The sequence below is a fragment of the Pseudophryne corroboree genome, chromosome 9 (assembly GCF_028390025.1).
Source record: "Pseudophryne corroboree isolate aPseCor3 chromosome 9, aPseCor3.hap2, whole genome shotgun sequence".
Taxonomy (NCBI): Eukaryota; Metazoa; Chordata; class Amphibia; order Anura; family Myobatrachidae; genus Pseudophryne; species Pseudophryne corroboree.
In genome coordinates this window covers 49,759,404-49,785,788 of record NC_086452.1, presented here as the reverse complement: position 1 = coordinate 49,785,788, position 26,385 = coordinate 49,759,404, and the positions used below count along the sequence as shown (strand labels likewise).

Below are 26,385 nucleotides of genomic sequence, written 5' to 3'. Positions count from 1 at the left end.
GTGTCCAGTAGCCTTAGAAGCACAAGCTAGCTGCCAGCAGGTAGGTTTGCTTCTCTCCCCTAAGTCCCTCGTAGCAGTGAGTCTGTTGCCAGCAGATCTCACTGAAAATAAAAAACCTAACAAATACTTTCTTTATAGTGAACTCAGGAGAGCCCACTAAGTGCATCCAGCTCAGGCCGGGCACAGATTCTAACTGAGGTCTGGAGGAGGGGCATAGAGGGAGGAGCCAGTGCACACTAGATGTAGTACCTAATCTTTCTTTAAAGAGTGCCCAGTCTCCTGCGGAGCCCGTCTATTCCCCATGGTCCTTACGGAGTACCCAGCATCCACTAGGACGTCAGAGAAACAGTAATCCGTGAATTGACAAAGGAATCTGATGAAGGCTCTTCAATTACCATGCCAGTGCAATAATAAGAGAGGGGAATCCATACTTTAATTCAGGTGTATCGGCTTTATTATTCTTATTTGGGCTATTCCTGGTCAAAATCATTTGCAAGATGCCATGTGGACGGTAGAACATGATACAACTTTCGGTTTCAGCCACTGAACCACTTTAGTTCAGCTATACTGTTCACAACCAAAGGGGAGATGACCTGATGGATATAACAATTCTATGCTATCACGGAAGCATTACTGCAGATTCACACGCTGTTCTTTAAGTCGCCAAGCTGACTCCATGTAAGTGGTGATCTCTGTCTTAGGGCGGTGGTGATGCAGGCGTCTGTCTGTCCTATCAACGCTGATCTATAACAGAAGAGAATTCAGTCATTGCGGCCACTGGACATCCTTTCCCCTCCGCACTGACCCATAGCCGGTACCTACCAGAGGCTGGGAGATCCACCCAATTTCCTGACTTGTGGTTTGAGGCTCGGTGTATTTTTTGGTGGGTTCCAGTGCAGTGTGATGGACAACCTTCAGGAAGTTTTCTGGTGAAGAAAAGCAGTGCATAGATATTCTGTTACACAATTATTTACTTGCTTGTAAATGTTCTGTTGCTGTAACACCCTAAACCCATGTGGGAGATGCTTATTAATACCCTGATTTGACCAGCTTAATGCACAGTTCTGTACGGTGATATTGACACGAGTGGTGGCATCCATTCTTACTTTAAATGTACTATAGAATCAGATGGCATAGGGGGTCGTTCTGACCTGATCCGCACGCTGCCGTTCATTGCAGCAATCAGGTCAGAAGTGCGCATGGCTGACGGCTGTCGTTGCCTAGTGATCGCCTCTGCCTGATTGACAGGTGGAGGGGGCGGCACGGCCGTCGTTTTGTGGGCGCGGTCTAGCCACCACAGGCGTGGCCAGACCATGTGGGGGGCGGGCGGCTGCGTGACGTCACACACAGCCGCTGCGACCCGGGCAGCGACGAGTAGCTCCCGGCCAGCACGCAAAAGCTGCGCTGGGAGTTACTTCTGCGGGGTGTGGGGCGAGCCTGACAAGCGGGGCGGACTAGTGCTGGGCGCCCGCCCGCATGTCAGTGTGCCTTACTGTAGCCCTGCAAAATTTTGTAGGGCTACTATCGGGTCTGAATTAGGCCCATAGGGCTAAATCTCATGGTGATAGGTCCAGCCACTAGGTACATGCACTCCATTATAGTCTGCGCAATGAAGGCGTAACGCCCCCCCAAGAATATAATTCTTACCATCGATAGGCTCGTTCTGATTGTCGTGCCACGCCATCGGCTTCCCCGTGACCGCATGAACTGTTGACAGAAGACATGGGTAAGGTTTCCTCTTATACTGTGTGATGCAATGAACGCTCGCCCTATTTGTACGCAGTTATCTAAACCTTACATTTATCTCACTGCAACTTTTTATACAGAATTTATTAATGTTATACATAAATACTCTAAAAGTCATCGTTCTGTTCAAAAGCAAATCTGTGTCTGTTTGGGTTCAGTACAATTATCACTTTTTTCTAGTGGGTATGTTGCCCCATAGTAAGGAACATCTGTACAAGCGCTGATAGAGACTGGGTGTAGGTTACCCTGTAATACAGCCCCGGACTGCCGCCCAACCCCTCTGCTGTCTAACACAATGTCACCCCGGGGACTTATCCTGCGGCTGCCGACTGCTAAATAACTGGAAGTCAGCGCTGGGCGACCTGCCCTATGTGCGTATTATATTACATATACATAGATCTATCTCTGTGTATCTGATTGCATCTATGTACTGTATGTATATTTATGTGTCGTCTGTATTTCTATATCTATTATGTGTATCTGTGTGTGTCTATGTATGTATATATATATCCCTATGTATGTTTGTGTATGTATCTAATATGAACACCTATGTATGTATGTATGTGTGTGTATATATCTAATATGTACACCTGTGTGTGTATATATCTAATATGTACACCTGTGTGTGTGTGTGTGTGTGTATATATCTAATATGTGCACCTATGTATGTGTGTATATATCTAATATGAACACCTTTGTGTGTGTGTGTGTGTGTGTGTGTGTGTATATGTATCTAATGTGTACAGTTGTGCTCATAAGTTTACATACCCTAGCAGAATTTGTGATTTTCTGGCCATTTGTTAGAGCATATGAATGATAACTCACAAACTTTTCTTTCACTCATGGTTAGTGGTTGGGTGAAGCCATTTATTGTCAAACAACTGTGTTTACTCTTTTTAAATCGTAATGACAACAGAAACTACCCAAATGACCCTGATCAAAAGTTTACATACCCCAGTTCTTAATACCGTGTATTGCCCCCTTCAACATCAATGACAGCTTGAAGTCTTTTGTGGTAGTTGTGGATGAGGCTCTTTATTTTCTCAGATGGTAAAGCTGCCCATTCTTCCTGGCAAAAAGCCTCCAGTTCCTGTAAATTCTTGGGCTGTCTTGCATGAACTGCACGTTTGAGATCTCCCCAGAGTGGCTCAATGATATTGAGGTCAGGAGACTGAGATGGCCACTCCAGAACCTTCACTTTATTCTGCTGTAGCCAATGACAGGTCGACTTGGCCTTGTATTTTGGATCATTGTCATGTTGGAATGTCCAAGTACGTCCCATGCGCAGCTTCCGGGCTGATGAGTGCAAATTTTCCTTCAGTATTTTCTGATAACATGCTGGATTCATCTTGCCATCAATTTTGACAAGTTTCCAGTGCCTTTGTAGCTCACACATCCCCAAAACATCAGTGATCCACCTCCGTGTTTCACAGTAGGAATGGTGTACCTTTCATCATAGGCCTTGTTGACTCCTCTCCAAATGTATGTAACATTTATGGTTGTGGCCAAAAAGTTCAATTTTGGTCTCATCACTCCAAATGACTTTGTTCCAGAAGTTTTGAGGCTGGTCTCTGTGCTGTTTGGAGTATTGTAAGCGGGATGCTTTGTGGCATATGCGTAGTAATGGCTTTCTTCTGGCGACTCGACCATGCAGACCATTTTTCTTCAAATGCCTCCTTATTGTGCATCTTGAAACAACCACACCACTTTTTTTCAGAGAGTCCTGTATTTTAGCTGAAGTTATTTGTGGATTTTTCTTTGCATCCCGAACAAATTTCCTGGCAGTTGTGGCTGAAATCTTTGTTGGTCTACCTGACCGTGATTTGGTTTCCACAGAATCCCTCATTTTCCACTTCTTAATTAGAGTTTGAACACTGCTGATTGGCATTCTCAATTGCTTGGATATCTTTTTTCTCTGACGTCCTAGTGGATGCTGGGAACTCCGTAAGGACCATGGGGAATAGACGGGCTCCGCAGGAGACTGGGCACTCTAAAAGAAAGATTAGGTACTATCTGGTGTGCACTGGCTCCTCCCTCTATGCCCCTCCTCCAGACCTCAGTTAGAATATGTGCCCGGCCAGAGCTGGGTGCTCCTAGTGGGCTCTCCTGAGCTTGCTAGAAAGAAAGTATTTGTTAGGTTTTTTATTTTCAGTGAGATCTGCTGGCAACAGACTCATTGCTACGTGGGACTGAGGGGAGAGAAGCAAACCTACCTGCTTGCAGCTAGCTTGTGCTTCTTAGGCTACTGGACACCATTAGCTCCAGAGGGTTCGAACACAGGGCCTGACCTCGATCGTCCGTTCCCGGAGCAGCGCCGCCGTCCCCCTTGCAGAGCCAGAAGACAGAAGAGAAGCGATGAAATCGGCGGCAGAAGACTCCTGTCTTCATTAAGGTAGCGCACAGCACCGCAGCTGTGCGCCATTGCTCCCACAGCACACCACACACTCCGGTCACTGTAGGGTGCAGGGTGCAGGGCGCTGGGGGGGGGGGGGGGGGGCGCCCTGGGCAGCAATAAAAATACCTTTGGCATAAAAATACACATAATACAGTCTGTGACTGTATATGTGCAAAACCCCCGCCATTTTTAGTCAGAAACAGGACAGAAGCCCGCCGCTGAGGGGGCGGGGCCTTCTTCAGCACACCAGCGCCATTTTCTCTTCACAGCTCTGCTGGAAGGAAGTTCCCCAGGCTCTCCCCTGCAGTATCCTGGTACACAAAGGGTGAAAAGAGAGGGGGGGGGGGGCACATAAATTAAGCGCAAAAATTGTATATACAGCAGCTACTGGGTAAACACTGAGTTGTAGTGTAATCCCTGGGTTATATAGCGCTGGGGTGTGTGCTGGCATACTCTCTGTCTCTCCAAAGGGCCTTGTGGGGGAACTGTCTTCTAATAGAGCATCCCCTGTGTATGTGGTGTGTCGGTACGCGTGTGTCGACATGTCTGAGGTAAAAGGCTCCTCTAAGGAGGTGATAGAGCGGATATGTATGTGAGAGGGTGTCTCCGTCAACAACTGTTTGGATATGTGTAAGTGCCAAGGTGAATTTATTGCACAAATGGTTAGGGAACAGACAGGAAATCTACCCATGTCTGTCCCTATGTCACAGAGACCTTCAGAGTCTCACAATGCTCACTATCCAAAATAACAAACACTGGTATCGACACGGAGTTTAACTCCACTGTCGACTACGATAATGCAAAGTTACAGCCAAGATGGCTAGAAGGTATTCAATATATGATATTGAAATAAAAGATGATTTGCATATCACTGATGACTCATCTGTCCCTGATACGAGAATACACATGTTTAAGGGGAAGAATGCTGAGGTAAATTTCCCTCATGAGGAAAAAGAGCGGGAATCTCCAGACAAGAGACGGCAGCTTCCCACAAGAGAATTCTCAGGCTGTATCCTTTCCCCACTAGGGCCAGGATGTGTTGATAATCTTCCCCTAGGGTGTCCTGTTTGCACAGACGGTAGCACTTGCTATTCTCAGGGATCCTGCAGATAGCGTGCACATTCTAGTATACTACCCAGACCGGCGATTGTGTCGGCATGGGTTTATAGCGCTGTGGCAGCGTGGACAGGTACCTTATCAGCAGAGATTGAGACCCTAGTAAATATATTAAAGATGCTGTCTTAAGTGATAGATATATAGTTATAAAGCATGCCCAAAGAGACATGAGTATACTGGGTCCTAGAGTCAAAGCTATGTCGATCTTTGCTTGACGTGTCCTGTAGAATATGCATTGGACAGATGATGCCGACTTAAGAGGCATATGGAAGGCTGAGGATTGTGTGGAGAAGGGTTCTCGGGCCTGGTCTCCACAGCTATAGCTGGTAATTCTGCTAGTTTGCTTTATATTCCTGCACAGCCTAAGAAAGCATGACATTATTAAATGCAGCCTTTCGAATAAAGAAACAAGAAAGTCTGAGGTGCGTCCTTTATTGTCAGAGCCGGGATCAACACAGCTAGTTCCCAGGAACAGAAGTCCTCCCCGGCCCCTACAAAAATCCACCTATGCCGCTGGGGCTCCACAGGCGGAGCTAGGCCCGGTGGGGACACGCCTTCGTAAGTTCAGCCACAAGTGGGTTCACTCCCTGTTAGGTCCCTGGGCAATAGATATTGTGTCTCAGGGATACAAGCTGGACTGTGAGAAGATGCCCCCTCACCGACGGCCCTGCGGGCTTCCCCCCAAGAGGGGGAGCCAGTGTTAACTGCAATTCACAAATTGTATCTTTAACAGGTGGTGGTCAAGGGTCCCCTCCTTCAACAAGAGGGTGTTATTATTCGACCATGTTGTAATCCCGAAACCAGACGGTTTGGTCAGACCCATATTGAATTAAAAATCCCTGAACATATACCTGAGAAGGTTCAAGTTCAAGATGGAATCGCTAAGAGCGGTCAGGGAAAGCCTAAAAAGAGGGAGACTTTATCGTGAATCGGGTCATAAGGGATGCATACCTTCATGTCCCCATTTATCCACCTCATTAGGCGTACCTCAGAATTGCGGTACGGGATTGTCATAACCAAGGTAATGGCGGATATGATTGTGCTCCTGCGGAAGCAAGGTGTCACTATTATCACGTACTTGGACGATCTCCTCATACAAGCGAGATCAAGAGAGCAGTTGCTGAACAGCGTATCACTTTCTCTGGAAGTGTAACGGCAACACGGCTGGATTCTATATATTCCAAAGTCGCAGTTGGTTCCTACAGCTCATCTGCCTCTCCTAGGCATGATCCAAGACACAGACCAGAAAAGGGTTTATCTCCCGATAGAGAGAGCTCAGGAGCTCATGACACTGGTCAGGAATCTATTAAAACCAAAACAGGTGTCGGTGCATCACTGCACTCGAGTCCTGGGAAGGATGGTGGCATCATACGAGTCCATCCCCTTAGGCAGGTTCCATGCGAGGACCTTCCAGTGGGACTTACTGGACAAGTGGTCCGGATCACCTCTTCAGATGCATCGGTTAATCACCCTATCCCCCAGGGCCAGGGTGTCTCTCCTGTGGTGGCTGCAGAGTGCTCACCTTCTCGAGGGCCGCAGATTCGGCATTCAGGACTGGATCCTGGTGACCACGGATGCAAGCCTCCGAGGGTGGGGGGCAGTTACACAGGGAAGAAATTTCCAAGGTCTGTGGTCAAGTCAACAGACTTGCCTTCACATCAATATCCTGGAACTAAGGGCCATATACAACGCCCTAAGTCAAGCGGAGATCCTGCTTCGCGACCAACCGGTTCTGATCCAGTCAGACCGCAGGGGTTCATGTAAACCGCCAAGGCGGCACAAGGAGCAGGGTGGCGAGGGTAGAAGCCACCAGAATTCTTCGCTGGGCGGAGAATCAAGTAAGCGCACTGTCAGCAGTGTTCATTCCGGGAGTGGACAACTGGGAAGCAGACTTCCTCAGCAGGCACGACCTCCACCCGGGAAAGTGGGGACTTCATCAGGAAGTCTTCACGCAGTTTGCATATTGATGGGAACTGCCTTAGGTGGACTAGATGGCGTCCCACCTCAATAAAAAGCTAAAAAAGGTTTTAAGCCGGGTCAAGGGACCCTCAGGTGATAGCTGTGGTCGCACTAGTAACACCGTGGGTGTTCCAGTCGGTCTATGTATTCCCTCCTCTTCCTCTCATACCCAAGGGCTGAGAATTGTAATAAAAGGAGGAGTGAGAACAATATTCTTTGTTCCGAATGGGCCAAGAAGGACTCGGTACCCGGAGCTGCAAGAAATGCTCTCAGAGGACTCAGGGCTTCTGCCTCTCAGACAGGACATGTTGCAACAGGGGCCCTGTCTGTTCCAAGACTTACCGCGGCTGCATTTGACGGCATGGCGGTTGAACGCCGGATCATAGCGGAAAAGGGCATTCCGGAAGCAGTTATTCCTACGCTGATAAAGGCTAGGAAAGACGTGACAGCAAGACTTTTTCACTTGTATATAGCGAAAATAGGTTGCTTGGTGTGAGGCCGGGAAGGCCCTACAGAGGAATTCCAGCGGGGTCGATTCCTGCACTTCCTACAGTCAGGAGTGACTATGGGCCTAAAATTAGGATCCATAAAGGTCAAGATTTCGGCCCTATCCATTTTCTCTCAAAAAGAGCTGGCTTCACTGCCTGAAGTTCAGACGTTGTTCCGGGGGTGCTGCATATTCAGCCTCCTTTCGTGCCACCGGTGGCACCTTGGGATCTTAACGTTGTGTTGGATTTCCTGAAATCCCACTGGTTTGAGCCACTTAAGACCGTGGAGCTAAAATATCTCACGTGGAAAGTGGTCATGCTATTGGCCTTAGCTTCGGCTAGGCGTGTGTCAGAATTGGCGGTTTTGTCATATAAAAGCCCTTATCTGATCTTCCATATGGACAGGGCAGAATTGAGGACTCGTCCCCAATTTCTCCCTAGGGTGGTATCATCGTTTCATTTGAACCAGCCTATTGTGGTGCCTGCGGCTACTAGGGACTTGGAGGATTCCAAGTTGCTGGACGTAGTCCGGGCTTTGAAAAATAAGATTTTACTCACCGGTAAATCTATTTCTCGTAGTCCGTAGTGGATGCTGGGTACTCCGTAAGGACCATGGGGAATAGACGGGCTCCGCAGGAGACTGGGCACTCTAAAGAAAAGATTAGGTACTATATCTGGTGTGCACTGGCTCCTCCCTCTATGCCCCTCCTCCAGACCTCAGTTAGGGAAACTGTGCCCGGAAGAGCTGACATTACAAGGAAAGGATTTGGAATCCAGGGTAAGACTCATACCAGCCACACCAATCACACCGTACAACTTGTGATAACTATACCCAGTTAACAGTATGAACAACAACTGAGCCTCATTAAACTGATGGCTCAGAACAAAAAAACCCTATAGTTAAGCAATAACTATATACAAGTATTGCAGAATTCCGCACTTGGGACGGGCTCCCAGCATCCACTACGGACTACGAGAAAATAGGATTTTGGCACTTACCAGGTAAATCCTTTTCTTTGAATCCATAGGGGGCACTGGAGTACTCTTGGGATATGGACGGCTTAGCAGAAACAAAGGCACTGAATATTTAAATTTAGAACTCTCCACCCCTCCATATCCCAGAGTACCTCAGTGTACTACCCTCAGTGTTTTTTACTGAGCCGAACAGGAACTATAGAGAGGTTGACAATGGAGAATTCCTATAACATAACGGACAACAACAAAGTTGACACATAACGTTACTGACAACTAAACAGTTGACACCATAACCGATAGACCTTTATAATTTGAACCAATCGGTGAAAATGTGTTACCATAAGCTCCTCTGAGCTTAATACAACCCAGGTAAAACTGCTCTGGGTGGGCGTCCAGTGCCCCCTATGGATTCAAAGAAAAGGATTTACCTGGTAAGTGCCAAAATCCTATTTTCTTTTTCATCCACTAGGGGTCACTGGAGTACTCTTGGGACGTACCAAAGCTTCCCTCGTGGGCGGGAGAGCTGTTTGACACCTGTAACACTAGGCGGCCAAAGCTAGATGCTGATGCCGCAAACGTTTCAAACTTGTAAACGCGCACAAATGTGTGCACTGAAGACCATGTAGCCGCACGGTCAAGCTGCGTCGTAGAAGCTCCCTGACCAGCTGGTCATGACGTTCCCACAGAACCTGTGGGATGAGCTATTACTGATGTAGGCGACTGTAACTTAGCCTTAAGGTAAGCCTGACGTGTAGTCAGTTTTATCCATCTGGATAATGTCTGCTGAGAAGCTGGCTAACCCCACTTGCCAGCATCATAGAGAACAAACAACGTATCCGTATTACGAACTGTAGACGTTCGGGACATATAAACGCGCAATGCGCGTACCACATTCAGAATTCTAGAATGTGCTGTAAACACAGGAACCACTATTGGTTTATTGATGTGAAAAGATGACACTAGCTTTGGTAAGAAATCGGAATTCGTCCGAAGTTCCGCTCTGTCATCAGGAAACCCAAATACGGTGGCTTGCAATACAAGGCACCCAAATTTGAAAAACGCCTTGCCGAATCTAAGGCTAGAAGAAAAAACGTTTTCCAAGTGAGAAACTTAATCCCCACTTGTTGTAAGGGTTCAAAATATGAAGACTGTAAGAAATCTGAACCCAGCTTCAAGTCGCCTGGCGCTGTAGGTGGGATAAATGGAGGCTGCACTCTGAGGACACCCTGTAGAAAGGTGTGTACCGACGGCAATAGAGCCAATCGTCTTTGAAAATAAATTGACAACACAGATACCTGCACCCTCAGTGTAGATAAACGCAGTTCTCCATCCCACCCCATCTGTAAAATAACAGAATACGGGTAACTTGAAAGATGATGTCGGAAACTTCCGAGCTTCACACCAACCTATATAGGCACGCCAAATTCTGTAATAATGAGCTGCCGTAACCGGCTTCCTAGCTCGTAACATGGTTGGTATAACCGATACCGTAATGCCCTCTCTTTTCTTAAGAGGGCGGTCTCGCAACCACCCCGTCAACCGCAGGCGCGGTAAATAGGGGTAAAAGAACGGTCCCTGTTGTAACGGGTTGGACGTAGTATGAGCGGCCAAGGATCGTGTGCGAGTATTCCATGGAGATTCGAGAAGCAAGCTCTCCGAGACCCATGAGATATCACTAGTATGACTGTGACGAACTGTCTTATGATCCGTTTTAGCAACGGAGAGAGCAGCGGAAAACGGTGGAACCAGATACACGAGGCTGTACGACCACGCGAATGTGAGAGCATCCACCGCCACTGCCCTTGGGATCTGTCGTTCTGTACACATACTGGCCGTTTGTAATTGTGGCGAGATGCCATCATGTCCACCTGAGGGTAACCCCACCTGTGGACCCACGTGTGAAACACCTCTCGATTTAATGCCCAGTTTCCTGGATGAAAATCCCGACGGTTGAGATCATCTGTCTCGCAGATGTCCACTCCCGGAATGAACCCAGTCGACAATATCACCTTGTGGTATTCTGGGCAATTGAGGATTCGAGCTACCTCCCGCATTGCCATGCGGCTTCTCGGTCCTCCCTGGTTGTTGTGTATGCAACTACCGTTGCGTTGTCTGACTGCACTTGGACAGTCTGAAAGCGAAGCATGTAGTGCATTGTAAATTGCACGGAGTTCCAGGACATTTATAGACAGCAATCTGTCGTAACCCGTTTTAGAAACCCTGTCGCTGACCATTTTAAACTACAACTCTCCAACCTCTGAGACTCTCGCCCAGAGTAGAGACATCCTCGCCCCCCTGTGGGAAACGCGAGTGAAACCCGCCGAACTGAAGCGCTTCGAAAGCACATCATTGTTCCTAATAGGTGAATACACCAATGTACCGCTAGTGTGCGTGGCTTTTGCACTAATTGTACCAGATGGTATAATCTGTTCTTTCTGGTGTAGTAGGTAAATCTTTGATTTACCGTATTTGTAATCATACCTAGGAATTGAAGTCGTTCAGACGGAATTAGATGCGATTGTTTTTGAACTTGACACTGCAACCGTGGTGTACGTTAGCAGCGCAAGTAAGAGGAACCTCTGTTGAGACGGAGCTCTTATGAGCAGATCGTCTAAGTATGGAACGATTGTCACTGCCAGGGCTCTGAGATGAGCTATCATCACCAACATCACTTTGGTGAATACCCGAGGCGCTGACAAGAGGCCAAACGGTAGAACCTGAAACGGTTAATGGTTGTGGCGTATTGCAAAACGCAAGAACCTGTGATGAGATGACCAAACCGGAATGGGTAAATACGCATCCTGAAGATCAAGCGCAATCATGCAATCTTGTGGCTCCAAATATGCAAATACTAACCGCAGAAAATCCATTTTCAATCTGTAGTAAGTGACTTGCTGATTGAGACTGCGACGGAGCCCTCCGGCTTCGGTACCCCAAACAGAGGGGAATAAATAACCCTGACTCTGTTGGTGTACCAGGCCTGGAAATAAAAACTGCTGAAACCAGCAGAGACTGAATGGCAACCTGCCAAAACGCCTAATTTCATCCGACAGAGGCAGTCTTTTAACCCTAAATAGCGGATACATCCATGAGTGGATGGCTGGAAACCCGGCAAATGTAACGTGTAAAGGCGCGCTTCCACAATTGGAAATTCGTAAAGGCCTGAGAGGCCGTCAAGCCACTGTTTGTTGTGACTTTAGCGCCCTGGCGTTACAAGGCGTGACTGTTTTTGTACCACAGCCTTGAAAAGACTGAAGTCTAAAGCCTTTAAACGCCGGACCAAACAACTTCTGGCCTTGTCGTGCTGAAACTAGCGACGATGAAAAGCGAGAATCGAGGTAACAGGCGGCAGCAGAAGCTTTACAGAGATACTCTGCAGCTTCTCTTAACGATAAGTCTAACGTGATCGTCATTGTTTCCAGACATAGAGCGCCTAGTGACCCAAATGTATCTTGGGTCTTTATAAGGTTTGACACAGACGATATTTACCAATGGCGTTAGATGTGGAAACGGGTAAATAGACTTAAATCTTAGTAAGATATTCTAAATAAGAAACTCATTGAAAATCTGTCGTTTATTAAATACGACGGATTAGATGTTAGAGTCTCCTTAGTCTCTGTAAAATTGAGACATTGACTCACTGGTCATTAGCAATGTATGGTTGTCAAAACCCGCACTATCTGACTGCTGGTTTAATGTGCCCTTCTCACTTGTAGTTAGCGCTGTGAGGTTTGACATAGAATTGTCAGACTGCATTAAATTATAAGACCAGTTAAATTAACACCCTGGTACCCAAAGGGAAATTGGACCTTTGGAAAGGCTGAGACTCCTCCGTTAGAGCTGGCGGAGTAACTTCCGAGACTCCGATCTTACCGCTCCTGTCTAGCGGAGTCAATTTGAATTGCCAATGCTTAACATAGGATCTGGGAATGAACCGGCTTCCGGAGTGGAAACCTACAAAACAAACTGAACCTGTGGTAGATTTATGTACAGACATTGTAGTAAACCTTATATTTAGTCTGTGTTGGAGCCTTACACCTTATACAAACAGACAACACAATAGCCAAAGGACAGACACTTGCACGACTCAGTAAAATCTTTACTTAAGGTGTGTAATATATATATATATATTTATGGCCGAAATACAGTTCACATGGCCAGCCTATGTGAAACCTGAACCAAAATTCCCACTAATACCCCTGCGCCTCCGGTGGCGTAGAGATGTAGGGCAGGAACGTTCTGGAATTACAAACTGGAAGAAACAGGAAACATGGTTAAAATGGCCCCCATGCCATGCTTACACTGATAATCACAGGACAGGTTACAATACCTGCTGCAGTGTTAATATAGGCTCAATAGACTATTATACAGTGATAATCACAGTCTAGTATACAGTGATAATCACATGCAGTTACAATACATGCCTTCAGTGTTAATATATATAGGCTCAATAGCCTATTATACCGTGATAAGCACAGGCAGGTCACATCCATTTAATATAAGCTCTGCCTGCAGTTAATTCTGTATTAATACCTTCTACAGATATGGCAGCCTGCTATTCTTTCCCCTTGCAGCATTAATACCTTCTATAAATATGGCAGCTGCAGCCGCGCTGTAATCAGCCAGGTCCCCCACCCCCCCCTTCCCTGTACCGCGCTGTGTCTCAGCGGGGAGCCGAGAAGCTCATTGCAGGGAGGCGAGAGACACGTATTTAGCAGCGGAGGTCGGCTGGCCGGAGCGCGTAGCGGCTTCCGGCGTCGCTAGGCAAGCTGCGGCGGGTCTTGAGCGGTGTACTTTGAATACCGCGCTGATGGAGCGCCTTGGAGCGGGCGGTCGGAGCGGCAGACGGAGCGCTGGATGGAGCGGCTGGGGCGGCTATTATGAGCGGCAGTGAGCGGGCGGCTTTACCAACGGACCCCACACAGCGGGGCGGCAGCCTGCGCTGACCGCCCCGTTTCCCAGCATACCTTTTGTAGGGAGGTCTGCGACGCTTTCCGATCATGGCTGCGACGGGGCTTCTATGTGTAAGCTCCGTCCAGCTCTTCAGGTCATGGCTGCGACGGGGCTTCTATGTGTAAGCTCCGTCCAGCTCTTCAGGTCATGGCTGCGACGGGGCTTCTATGTGTAAGCTCCGTCCAGCTCTTCAGGTCATGGCTGCGACGGGGCTTCTATGTGTAAGCTCCGTCCAGCTGTTGCAGGAGACAGTGGGCTGCCTGTGAGGGTGCTCTTTGTGAGGACCGACACGCCATGCGCTGTCCGTGCAGCGGCACTATCCCGGACCCATGTTTTTACAGAAACTGGGAAGGGATGTGCTAAGTGTAAAAAGTAAAAATGAAAAATTAATAAAATCTTCCACCAAGTGTGGGAACTTCCCACAAGCCTTGTTAGTGCTGTGAGCACAGAAAAAACACTGAGGTAGTACACTGAGGTACTCTGGGATATGGAGGGGTGGAGAGTTCTAAATTTAAATATTCAGTGCCTTTGTTTCTGCTAAGCCGTCCATATCCCAAGAGTACTCCAGTGACCCCTAGTGGATGAAAAAGAAATAGATTTACCGGTGAGTAAAATCTTATTTTCTCTGACGTCCTAGTGCATGCTGGGTACTCCGTAAGGACCATGGGGATTATACCAAAGCTCCCAAACGGGCGGGAGAGTGCGGATGACTCTGCAGCACCGAATGAGCAAACTCAAGGTCCTCCTCAGCCAGGGTATCAAACTTGTAGAATTTTGCAAACGTGTTTGATCCCGACCAGGTAGCAGCTCGGCAAAGTTGTAAAGCCGAGACCCCTCGGGCAGCCGCCCAAGAAAAGCCCACCTTCCTCGTGGAATGGGCTTTTACTGATTTAGGATGCGGCAGTCCAGCCGCAGAATGAGCCTGCTGAATCGTGCTACAGATCCAGTGAGCAATAGTCTGCTTAGAAGCAGAAGCACCCAGCTTGTTGGGTGCATGCAGGATAAACAGCGAGTCAGTTTTTCTGACCCTAGCCGTCCTGGAAACATAGATTTTCAGGGCCCGGACTACGTCCAGCTACTTGGAATCCTCCAAGTCCCGAGTAGCCGCAGGCACCACAATAGGTTGGTTCAAATGAAACGCTGATACCACCTTAGGGAGAAATTGGGGACGAGTCCTCAATTCTGCCCTGTCCATATGGAAGATCAGATAGGGGCTTTTACATGACAAAGCCGCCAATTCTGACACACGCCTAGCCGAAGCTAAGGCCAATAGCATGTCCACTTTCCACGTGAGATATTTTAGCTCCACGGTCTGAAGTGGCTCAAACCAATGTGATTTTAGGAAATCCAACACAACGTTGAGATCCCAAGGTGCCACTGGAGGCACAAAAGGGGGCTGAATATGCAGCACTCCCTTAACAAACGTCTGAACTTCAGGCAGTGAAGCCAGTTCTTTTTGAAAGAAAATAGACAGGGCCGAAATCTGGACTTTTATGGATCCCAATTTTAGGCCCATAGTCACTCCTGACTGTAGGAAGTGCAGAAATCGACCCAGCTGAAATTCTTCTGTTGGGGCCTTCATAGCCTCACACCAAGCAACATATTTTCGCCATATGCGGTGATAATGTTTTGCTGTCACATCCTTCCTAGCTTTTATCAGCGTAGGAATGACTTCAACCGGAATGCCCTTTTCCATCAGGATCCGGCGTTCAACCGCCATGCCGTCAAACGCAGCCGCAGTAAGTCTTGGAACAGACAGGGCCCCTGCTGTAACAGGTCCTGTCTGAGAGGCAGAGGCCAAGGGTCCTCTGAGATCATTTCTTGTAGTTCCGGGTACCAAGTCCTTCTTGGCCAATCCGGAACGATGAGTATAGTTCTTACTCCTCTCTTTCTTATTATCCTCAGTACCTTTGGTATGAGAGGAAGAGGAGGGAACACATAAACCGACTGGTACACCCACGGTGTCACTAGAGCGTCCACAGCTATCGCCTGAGGGTCCCTTGACCTGGCGCAATATCTTTTTAGCTTTTTGTTGAGGCGGGACGCCATCATGTCCACCTGTGGCCTTTCCCAACGATTTACAATCAGCTGGAAGACTTCTGGATGAAGTCCCCACTCTCCCGGGTGGAGGTCGTGCCTGCTGAGGAAGTCTGCTTCCCAGTTGTCCACTCCCGGAATGAACACTGCTGACAGTGCTATCACGTGATTTTCCGCCCATCGGAGAATCCTTGTGGCTTCTGCCATCGCCATCCTGCTTCTTGTGCCGCCCTGTCGGTTTACATGGGCGACCGCCGTGATGTTGTCTGACTGAATCAGCACCGGCTGGTTTTGAAGCAGGGGTTTTGCCTGACTTAGGGCATTGTAAATGGCCCTTAGTTCCAGAATATTTATGTGTAGGGAAGCCTCCTGACTCGACCATAGTCCCTGGAAGTTTCTTCCCTGAGTGACTGCCCCCCAACCTCGGAGGCTTGCATCCGTGGTCACCAGGACCCAGTCCTGTATGCCGAATCTGCGGCCTTCGAGAAGATGAGCACTCTGCAGCCACCACAGCAGAGACACCCTGGCCCACGGGGACAGGGTGATCAGCCGATGCATCTGAAGATGCGATCCGGACCATTTGTCCAACAGATCCCACTGAAAGATCCTTGCATGGAACCTGCCGAATGGAATTGCCTCGTAAGAAGCTACCATCTTTCCCAGGACTCGCGTGCAGTGATGCACCGACACCTGTTGTGGTTTTAGGAGGTCTCTGACCAGAGATGACAACTCCTTGGCCTTCTCCTCCGGGAGAAACACCTTCTTCTGTTCTGTGTCCAGAATCATACCCAGGAACAGCAGACGCGTCGTAGGAACCAGCTGCGACTTTGGGATATTCAGAATCCAGCCGTGCTGTTGTAGCACTTCCTGAGATAGTGCTACTCCGACCAACAACTGCTCCCTGGACCTCGCCTTTATAAGGAGATCGTCCAAGTACGGGATAAGTATAACTCCCTTCTTCCGAAGGAGTATCATCATTTCGGCCATTACTTTGGTAAATACCCTCGGTGCCGTGGACAGACCAGACGGCAACCTCTGGAATTGGTAATGGCAGTCCTGTACCACAAAACGGAGGTACACCTGGTGAGGTGGGTAAATGGGGACATGTAGGTAAGCATCCTTGATGTCCAGTGATACCATGTAATCCCCCTCTTCCAGACTTGCAATAACCGCCCTGAGCGATTCCATTTTGAACTTGAACTTCCTTATATAAGTTAAAAAAAGAAAGGAGATCTTTCTTGCGCTTTTAACAAGTGTCAGCCTCTCATCCCACACAAAGAAACCTTCACCGTGGTTTCACTTCAAGAATATACACCAACAAAAAACGTGAGGAAGAGATGGCGCAACTTGTCACTTCTATAGACACACAGAGATGCTTACATAAAATATTCTCACAGCCGGAGAGAAAAATGGGTGAATTAAGATTCACCTTCCACACATTGAAATCTCTATGGGGGGCATCAAAGTGTTTTACACACCAGCGACCACTCGAAGTGTTGATCCGTTCGGGTGCGCACAGCCAACAGCGCTGACATGACTGTTATGTTCCGTCATTTTGACGGGCTGATAGGTAGTCCCAAAGCAAAAAGTAACAAAAACGACACTGCTGATATCTGCTTCAGATTAAAAGGTGCATTTAATAATCCCAGGCACTAGATGGCGCTGTGTCCATTTCTTTGAAAGAAATAAGGCAAAATTTCCATGTGCCTTTTAGAATCAGCATCACCTGTCCACTGCCGAGTCCATAATACTCTCCTGGCAGAAATGGACATTGCATTAATTCTAGATGCCAGCTGGCAAATGTCCCTCTGTGCATCTCTCATGTATAAGACTACGTCTTTAATATGCTCTATGGTTAGCAATATAGTGTCCCTGTCAAGGGTATCAATGTTATCAGACAGGGAATCAGACCACGCTGCTGCAACACTACACATCCATGCTGAAGCAATAGCAGGTCTCAGTATAGTACCTGAGTCTGTATACACAGACTTCAGGATAGCCTCCTGCTTTCTATCTGCAGGCTCCTTTAAGGCGGCCGTATCCTGAGAAGGCAGTGCCACCTTTTTTGATAAGCGTGTGAGCGCTTTGTCCACCTTAGGGGATGTCTCCCAGCGAAACCTATCCGTTGGCGGGAAAGGGTACGCCATTAGTAACCGCTTAGAAATTACTAGTTTCTTATCTGGGGGAACCCCACCCTTCTTCACACAATTAATTTAACTCATCAGATGGGGGAAAAGTCACTGGCTGCTTTTTCTCCCCAAACATAATACCCTTTTTTGTGGTAACCGGGTTAATGTCAGAAATGTGCAACACATTTTTCATTGCCGTAATCATGCATCGGATGGCCCTAGTGGGTTGTATATTTGTCTCATCCTCGTCGACACTGGAGTCAGACTCCGTGTCGACATCTGTGTCTGCCATCTGAGGTAGCGGGCGTTTTTGAGCCCCTGACGGCCTCTGAGATGCCTGGGCAGGCGCGGGCTGAGATGCCGGCTGTCCCAAAACTGCGTCATCGAACCTTTTATGTAAGGAGTTGACACTGTCGGTTAATACCTTCCACATATCCATCCACTCAGGTGTCGGCCCCGCAGGGGGCGACATCACACTTATCGGCACCTGCTCCGCCTCCACGTAAGCGTCCTCATCAAACATGTCGACACAGCCGTACCGACACACCGCACACACACACCGGGAATGCTCTGACTGAGGACAGGACCCCACAAAGTCCTTTGGGGAGACAGAGTATGCCAGCACACACCACAGCGCTATATAATCAGGGATTTACACTAACAAAAGCGATTTTCCCTATAGCTGCTTTTATATATAGTTTTGCGCCTAAATTTAGTGCCCCCCCTCTCTTTTTTGCCCTTGATGTCTGGAAACTGCAGGGGAGAGCCTGGGGAGCTGTCTTCCAGCAGAGCTGTGAAGAGAAAATGGCGCCGGTGTGCTGAGGAAGATAGCCCCGCCCCCTTCTCGGCGGACTTCTCCCGCTTTTTTATCTGTATAATGGCAGGGGATTATGCACATATACAGCTTAAAAGCTGTATTATGCGTCAATTAGCCATGTAAGGTACTCTAATTGCTGCCCAGGGCGCTTTCCCCCCCCCCAGCGCCCTGCACCCATCAGTGACCGGAGTGTGTGGTGTGCATAGGGAGCAATGGCGCACAGCTGCAGTGCTGTGCGCTACCTTAATGAAGACCGAAGTCTTCAGCTGCCGATTTCCTCCGGTTTCTTCCGTCTTCTGGCTCTGCAAGGGGGACGGCGGCGCGGCTCCGGGAACGGACGATCGAGGTCGGGCCCTGTGTTCGATCCCTCTGGAGCTAATGGTGTCCAGTAGCCTAGAAGCACAAGCGAGCTGCAAGCAGGTAGGTTTGCTCGTCTCCCCTAAGTCCCACGTAGCAGTGAGTCTGTTGCCAGCAGATCTCACTGAAAATAAAAAACCTAACAAATACTTTTCTTTCTAGGAAGCTCAGGAGAGCCCCTAAAGTGCATCCAGCTCTGGCCGGGCACAGATTCTAACTGAGGTCTGGAGGAGGGGCATAGAGGGAGGAGCCAGTGCACACCAGATATAGTACCTAATATTTTCTTTAGAGTGCCCAGTCTCCTGCGGAGCCCGTCTATTCCCCATGGTCCTTACGGAGTACCCAGCATCCACTAGGACGTCAGAGAAATTTATGTTTCCAGAACGGCGGGAGTCAGAAAGTCTGACTCGCTGTTTATTCTGTATGCAGCCAACAAGGTTGGCGCTCCTGCTTCGAAGCAGACTATTGCTCGCTGGATCTATAGCACGATTCAGCGGGTTCACTCTGCGGCTGGATTGCTGCATCCAAAATCGGTGAAAGCCCATTCCACAAGGAAGGGGGGCTCTTCTTGGGCGGCTGCCCGAGGGGTCTCGGCTTTACAGCTTTGCCGAGCTGCTACTTGGTCGGGGTCAAACAAGTTTGCTAAGTTCTACAAGTTTGATACCCTGGCTGAGGAGGACCTGGAGTTTGCTCATGCGGTGCTGCAGAGTCATCCGCACTCTCCCGCCCGTTTGGGAGCTTTGGTATAATCCCCATGGTCCTTACGGAGTTCCCAGCATCCTCTAGGACGTCAGAGAAAATAAGAATTTACTCACCGGTAATTCTATTTCTCGTAGTCCGTAGTGGATGCTGGGCGCCCGTCCCAAGTGCGGACTCTCTGCAATACATGTATATAGTTATTGCTTAACTAAAGGGTTATTGTTATGAGCCATCCGTTGAATGAGGCTCAGTTGTTGTTCATACTGTTAACTGGGTATGGTTATCACAAGTTGTACAGTGTGATTGGTGTGGCTGGTATGAGTCTTACCCTGGATTCCAAATCCTTTCCTTGTTGTGTCAGCTCTTCCGGGCACAGTTTCCCTAATTGAGGTCTGGAGGAGGGGCATAGAGGGAGGAGCCAGTGCACACCAGATAGTACCTAATCTTTCTTTTAGAGTGCCCAGTCTCCTGCGGAGCCCGTCTATTCCCCATGGTCCTTACGGAGTTCCCAGCATCCACTACGGACTACGAGAAATAGAATTACCGGTGAGTAAATTCTTATTATATCCCTTTCCTGTTTTATACAGTTCAATTACCTTTTCCCGCAGATCCTTTGACAATTCTTTGGCTTTCCCCATGACTCAGAATCCAGACATGTCAGTGCAGCACTGGATGAAAGATGCAAGGGTCTTTCAGGAGTCCAGAAACTCACTGACCTTTTATATACACACAATGATTACAAGCAAACAGATCACAGGTGAGGATGGTTACCTTTAGTAGCCATTCAAACCTGTTTGTGTCAACTTGTGTGCATGTTATCAGGTCAAAATCTCCAGGGTATGTAAACTTTTGATAAGGATCATTTGGGTAGTTTCTGTTGTCATTATGATTTAAAATAAGATTTTACTCACCGGTAAATCTATTTCTCGTAGTCCGTAGTGGATGCTGGGGACTCCGTAAGGACCATGGGGAATAGCGGCTCCGCAGGAGACTGGGCACAGCTAAGAAAGAATTAGGACTACCTGGTGTGCACTGGCTCCTCCCACTATGACCCTCCTCCAGACTTCAGTAAGGATACTGTGCCCGGAAGAGCTGACACAATAAGGAAAGGATTTTGAATCCCAAGTAAGACTCATACCAGCCACACCAATCACACCGTATAACTCGTGATATTATACCCAGTTAACAGTATGAACATAACAGAGCCTCTCAACAGATGGCTCAACCATAACCCTTTTAGTTAACAATAACTATATACAAGTATTGCAGACAGTCCGCACTTGGGACGGGCGCCCAGCATCCACTACGGACTACGAGAAATAGATTTACCGGTGAGTAAAATCTTATTTTCTCTAACGTCCTAGTGGATGCTGGGGACTCCGTAAGGACCATGGGGATTATACCAAAGCTCCCAAACGGGCGGGAGAGTGCGGATGACTCTGCAGCACCGAATGAGAGAACTCAAGGTCCTCCTCAGCCAGGGTATTAAATTTGTAGAATTTTGCAAACGTGTTTGCCCCTGACCAAGTAGCAGCTCGGCAAAGTTGTAAAGCCGAGACCCCTCGGGCAGCCGCCCAAGAAGAGCCCACTTTCCTCGTGGAATGGGCTTTTACAGATTTAGGCTGCGGCAGGCCAGCCACAGAATGCGCAAGCTGAATTGTGCTACAAATCCAGCGAGCAATAGTCTGCTTTGAAGCAGGAGCACCCATCTTGTTTGGTGCATACAGGACAAACAGCGAGTCAGACTTCCTGACTCCAGCCGTCCTGGAAACATAAATTTTCAAGGCCCTGACTACGTCCAGTAACTTGGAGTCCTCCAAGTCCCTAGTAGCCGCAGGCACCACGATAGGTTGGTTCAAGTGAAAAGCTGATACCACCTTAGGAAGAAACTGGGGACTAGTCCTCAATTCTGCCCTATCCATATGGAAAATCCAATAGGGGCTTTTGCATGACAAAGCCGCCAATTTTGCCACCCGCCTTGCCGAAGCCAAGGCCAAAAGCATGACCACTTTCCACGTGAGATATTTTAAATCCACGGTTTTGAGTGGCTCAAACCAATGTGACTTTAGGAAACCCAACACCATGTTGAGGTCCCACGGTGCCACTGGAGGCACAAAAGGAGGCTGAATATGCAGCACTCCCTTGACAATGTCTGAACTTCAGGCAGTGAAGCCAGTTCCATTTTGGAAGAAAATCGATAGAGCCGAAATCTGGACCTTAATGGAACCCAATTGTAGGCCCATAGTCACCTCTGACTGTAGGAAGTGCAGAAATCGACCTAGCTGAAATTTCTCCTTTGGGGCCTTCCTGGCCTCACAGTACGCAACATATTTCCGCCATATGCGGTGATAATGGTTAGCGTTAAATAGCGTAGGGATAACTTCCTCCGGAATTCCCTTTTCCTTCAGGATCCGGCGTTCAACCGCCATGCCGTCAACGCAGCTGCGGTACGTCTTGAAACAGACAGGCCCCCTGCTGCAGCAGGTCCTGTCTGAGCGGCAGAGGCCATAGGTCCTCTGAGATCATTTCTTGGAGTTCTGGTTACCAAGCTCTTCTTGGCCAACCCGGAACAATGAGTATAGTTCTTACTCCTCTCCTTCTTATTATTCTCATTACCCTGGGTAAGAGAGGCAGAGAAGGGAACACATACACCGACTGGTACACCCACGGGGTTACCAGAGCGTCCACAGCTATCGCCTGAGGGTCCTTGACCTGGCGCAATATCTTTGTAACTTTTAGTTGAGGCGGGACGCCATCATGTCCACCTGTGGCCTTTCCCAACGGTGTACAATCATTTGGAAGACTTCTGGATGAAGTCCCCACTCTCCCGGGTGGAGGTCTGCTTCTCAGTTGTCCACTACGGGAATGAACCCTGCTGACAGTGCTAACACATGATTTTCCGCCCATCGGAGAATCCTTGTGGCTTCTGCCTTTGCCATCCTGCTTCTTGTGCCGCCCTGTCGTGTACATGAGCGACCGCCGTGATGTTGTCTGACTGGATCAGCACCGGCCGGTGTTGAAGCAGGGGTCTAGCCTGACTTAGGGCATTGTAAATGGCCCTTAGTTCCAGAATATTTATGTGTAGGGAAATCTCCTGACTTTTCCATAGCCTTGGAAGTTTCTTCCCTGTGTGACTGCCCCCCAGCCTCGAAGGCTGGCATCCGTGGTCACCAGGACCCAGTCCTGTATGCCGAATCTGCGGCCCCCTAGAAGATGAGCACTCTGCAGCCACCACAACAACGACACCCTGGCCCTTGGAGACAGGGTTATCCGCCGATGCATCTGAAGATGCGACCCGGACCACATGTCCAACAGATCCCACTGGAAAATCCTTGAATGGGACCTGGCGAATGGAATTTCTTCGTAAGAAGCTACTATCCTTCCCAGGGCTCGCGTGCATTGATGCACCTACACCTGTATACGTATTAGGAGGTCTCTGTCTAGAGACGACAACTCCTTGGACTTCTCCTCCGGGAGAAACCCTTTTTATCCTGTTCTGTGTCCAGAACCATACTCAGGAACAGTAGACGCGTCGTAGGAACCAGCTGCGACTTTGGAATATTCAGAATTCAGCCGTGCTGTTGTAGCACTTCCCGAGATAGTGCTACTCCGCCGAACAACTGCTCCCTGGACCTCGCCTTTATAAGGAGATCGTCCAAGTACGGGATAATTATTTCGGCCATTACCTTGGTAAATACCTCGGTGCCGGGGACAGACCAACGGCAACGTCTGTAATTGGTAATGACAATCCTGTACCACAATTTTGAGGTACTCCTGGTGAAAAGGGTAAATAGGGACATGCAGGTAAGCATCCTTGATGTCCAGTGATACCCTCCAGGCTTGCAATAATCGCCCTGAGCGATTCCATTTCGAACTTGAACCTTCGTATATAAGTGTTCAAGGCTTTCAATTTTAGAATGGGTCTCACCGAACCGTCTGGTTTCGGTACCACAACATTTTGGAATAGTAACCCCGGCCTTGTTGAAGGAGGGGTACCTAGATTACACCTGCTGGAAGTGCAGCTTGTGAATTGCCGCCAGTACTACCTTTCTCCGAGGGCAGCAGGCAAGGCTGAGGTGAGGTAACGGCGAGGGGGAGTCGCCTCGAACTCCAGCCTGTATCCCTGTGATACTATTTGCAGAACCTAGGGATCCACCTGTGGGCAAACCCACTGGTCCCTGAAGTTCCCGAGACGCGCCCCTACCGCACCTGTCTCCATGTGCCTTTTATAGGCAGCATCACCTGTCCGCTGCCGGGTTTCTAATACCCTCCTGGCAGAATGGACATTGCATTAATTCTGGATGCCAGCCGGCAAATATCCCTCTGTGCATCCTTTATATATAAGACAACGTCTTTAATATGCTCTATGTTAGCAAACTATTTTCCCTGTCTTAGAGTATTAATATTATCTGACAGGGTATAAGACCACGCTGCAGCAGCACTATTTATGCTGAGGCGATTGCAGGTCTCAGTATATAACCTGAGTGTGTTTCAGGATAGTCTCCTGCTTTTTATCAGCAGGCTCCTTCAAGGTGGCCGTACCCTAAGACGGCAGTGCCAGCTTTTTTGACAAACGTGTGAGCGCCTTATCCACTCTAAGGGATATCTCCCAACGTGACCTATCCTCTGGCGGGAAAGGGTACGCCATCAGTAACTTTTTAGAAATTACCAGTTTCTTATTGGGGGAACCCACGCTACTTTACACACTTCATTCATTCATCTGATGGGGGAACAAAACACTGGCTGCTTTTTCTCCCCAAAAATAAAACCCCTTTTATGTGGTACTTGGGTTCATGTCAGAAATGCGTAACACATTTTTTATTGCCGAGATCATGTAACGGATGTTCCTAGTGGATTGTGTATATGTCTCAATCTAGTCGACACTGGAGTCAGACTCCGTGTCGACATCTGTGTCTGCCATCTGAGGTAACGGGCGCTTTTTTGAGCCCCTGATGGCCTTTGAGACGCCTGGGCAGGCGCGGGCTGAGAAGCCGGCTGTCCCACAGCTGTTTTACGTCATCCAGCCTTGTAAGGAGTTGATATTGTCGTATAATACCTTCCACCTATCCATCCACTCTGGTGTCGGCCCCACAGGGGACGACATCCCATTTATCGGCCTCTGCTCCACCTCCACGTAACCTTCCTCATCCCACATGTCGACACAGCCGTACCGACACACAGCACACACACAGGGAATGCTCTGACTGAGGACAGGACCCCACAAAGTCCTTTGGGGAGACAGAGAGAGAGTATGCCAGCACACACCAGAGCGCTATATAATGCAGGGATTAACACTATAACTGAGTGATTTTTCCCCCAATAGCTGCTTGTATAAACAATATTGCACCTAAATTTAGTGCCCCCCCTCTCTTTTTAACCCTTTGAGCCTGAAAACTACAGGGGAGAGCCTGGGGAGCTGTCTTCCAGCTGCACTGTGAAGAGAAAATGGCGCCATTGTGCTGAGGGAGATAGCTCCGCCCCTTTTTCGCTGACTTTTCTCCCGCTTTTTTATGGATTCTGGCAGGGGTATTTATCACATATATAGCCCTGGGACTATATATTGTGATGATTTGCTAGCCAAGGTGTTTATATTGCTGCTCAGGGCGCCCCCCCCCCCAGCGCCCCCCCCCCCAGCGCCCTGCACCCTCAGTGACCGGAGTGTGAAGTGTGTATGAGGAGCAATGGCGCACAGCTGCAGTGCTGTGCGCTACCTTGGTGAAGACTGATGTCTTCTGCCGCCGATTTTCCGGATTTCTTCTTGCTTCTGGCTCTGTAAGGGGGCCGGCAGCGCGGCTCCGGGACCGAACACCAATGGCCGGTTCCATGCGGTCGATCCCTCTGGAGCTAATGGTGTCCAGTAGCCTAAGAAGCCCAAGCTACCACCAGTTAGGTAGGTTCGCTTCTTCTCCCCTTAGTCCCTCGCTGCAGTGAGTCTGTTGCCAGCAGATCTCACTGTAAAATAAAAAACCTAAATATACTTTCTTTCTAGGAGCTCAGGAGAGCCCCTAGTGTGCATCCAGCTCAGCCGGGCACAAGAATCTAACTGAGGTCTGGAGGAGGGTCTTAGTGGGAGGAGCCAGTGCACACCAGGTAGTCCGAATTCTTTCTTAGCTGTGCCCAGTCTCCTGCGGAGCCGCTATTCCCCATGGTCCTTACGGAGTCCCCAGCATCCACTAGGACGTTAGAGAAAAAAGAGTAAACACAGTTGTTTGACAATAAATGGCTTCACCCAACCACTAACCATGAGTGAAAGAAAAGTTTGTGAGTTATCATTTATATTCTCTGACAAATGGCCAGAAAAATCACAAATTCTGCTAGGGTATGTAAACTTATGAGCACAACTGTATATGTGTGTGTATATATCTAATATGTACACCTATGTATATGTATCTAATATGTGACCTGTGTGTCTATGTATGTATGTAGAAGTATCTGTATGTATGTCTGGGCGTTGTGCCGGATCCATTACTCTTATGGAAGGGGTTGATGGTGAAGTCGGTGACCAGCCGGTGGCAGCGTTCCTCCTTGCGGATGGTCTCCCGGTGGATGGCGTTCAGAGTGACCTCGTCCCGCGGTACTCTCACCGCTGCTGCTGCTGCTCCCGCCATCTCCCCGGCCGGCAGATGCTGCTTAGCGTCCCGTTACCAGAGAAACCAACAAGGACCCCCTCAGCCTGCCCTAAGCGGCGCCTGATCAATGGCTTTCACGGCAACC

The 26,385-nt window shown here is 48.7% G+C and overlaps 1 protein-coding gene across 1 annotated transcript; it reads right to left on the bottom strand.

Annotated features, from left to right (window-relative positions):
- Window positions 1–431: 431 nt before the first annotated feature.
- On the bottom strand, window positions 432–26,371 carry CFAP144 (cilia and flagella associated protein 144). The gene is made up of 4 exons (XM_063939304.1): window positions 26,141–26,371; window positions 1,648–1,707; window positions 823–926; window positions 432–744 (listed from the first exon to the last, which is right to left on the bottom strand). The coding sequence occupies exons 1-4, from the start codon at window positions 26,277–26,279 to the stop codon at window positions 631–633; spliced, it is 417 nt and encodes a 138-aa protein (XP_063795374.1). The 5' UTR covers window positions 26,280–26,371; the 3' UTR covers window positions 432–630.
- Between the last annotated feature and the right edge of the window lie 14 nt (window positions 26,372–26,385).

Excerpts from the sequence above, each read along its gene's own strand:
- CFAP144 (XM_063939304.1), bottom strand. The coding sequence starts at position 26,279 with ATGGCGGGAGCAGCAGCAGCAGCGGTGAGAGTACCGCGGGACGAGGTC. Across the intron at positions 1,708-26,140 it reads CATCAACCCCTTCCATAAGA|TTCATGCGGTCACGGGGAAG; the intron begins GTAATGGATCCG and ends TTCTGTCAACAG. Across the intron at positions 745-822 it reads GGTGGATCTCCCAGCCTCTG|ATCAGCGTTGATAGGACAGA; the intron begins GTAGGTACCGGC and ends CTTCTGTTATAG.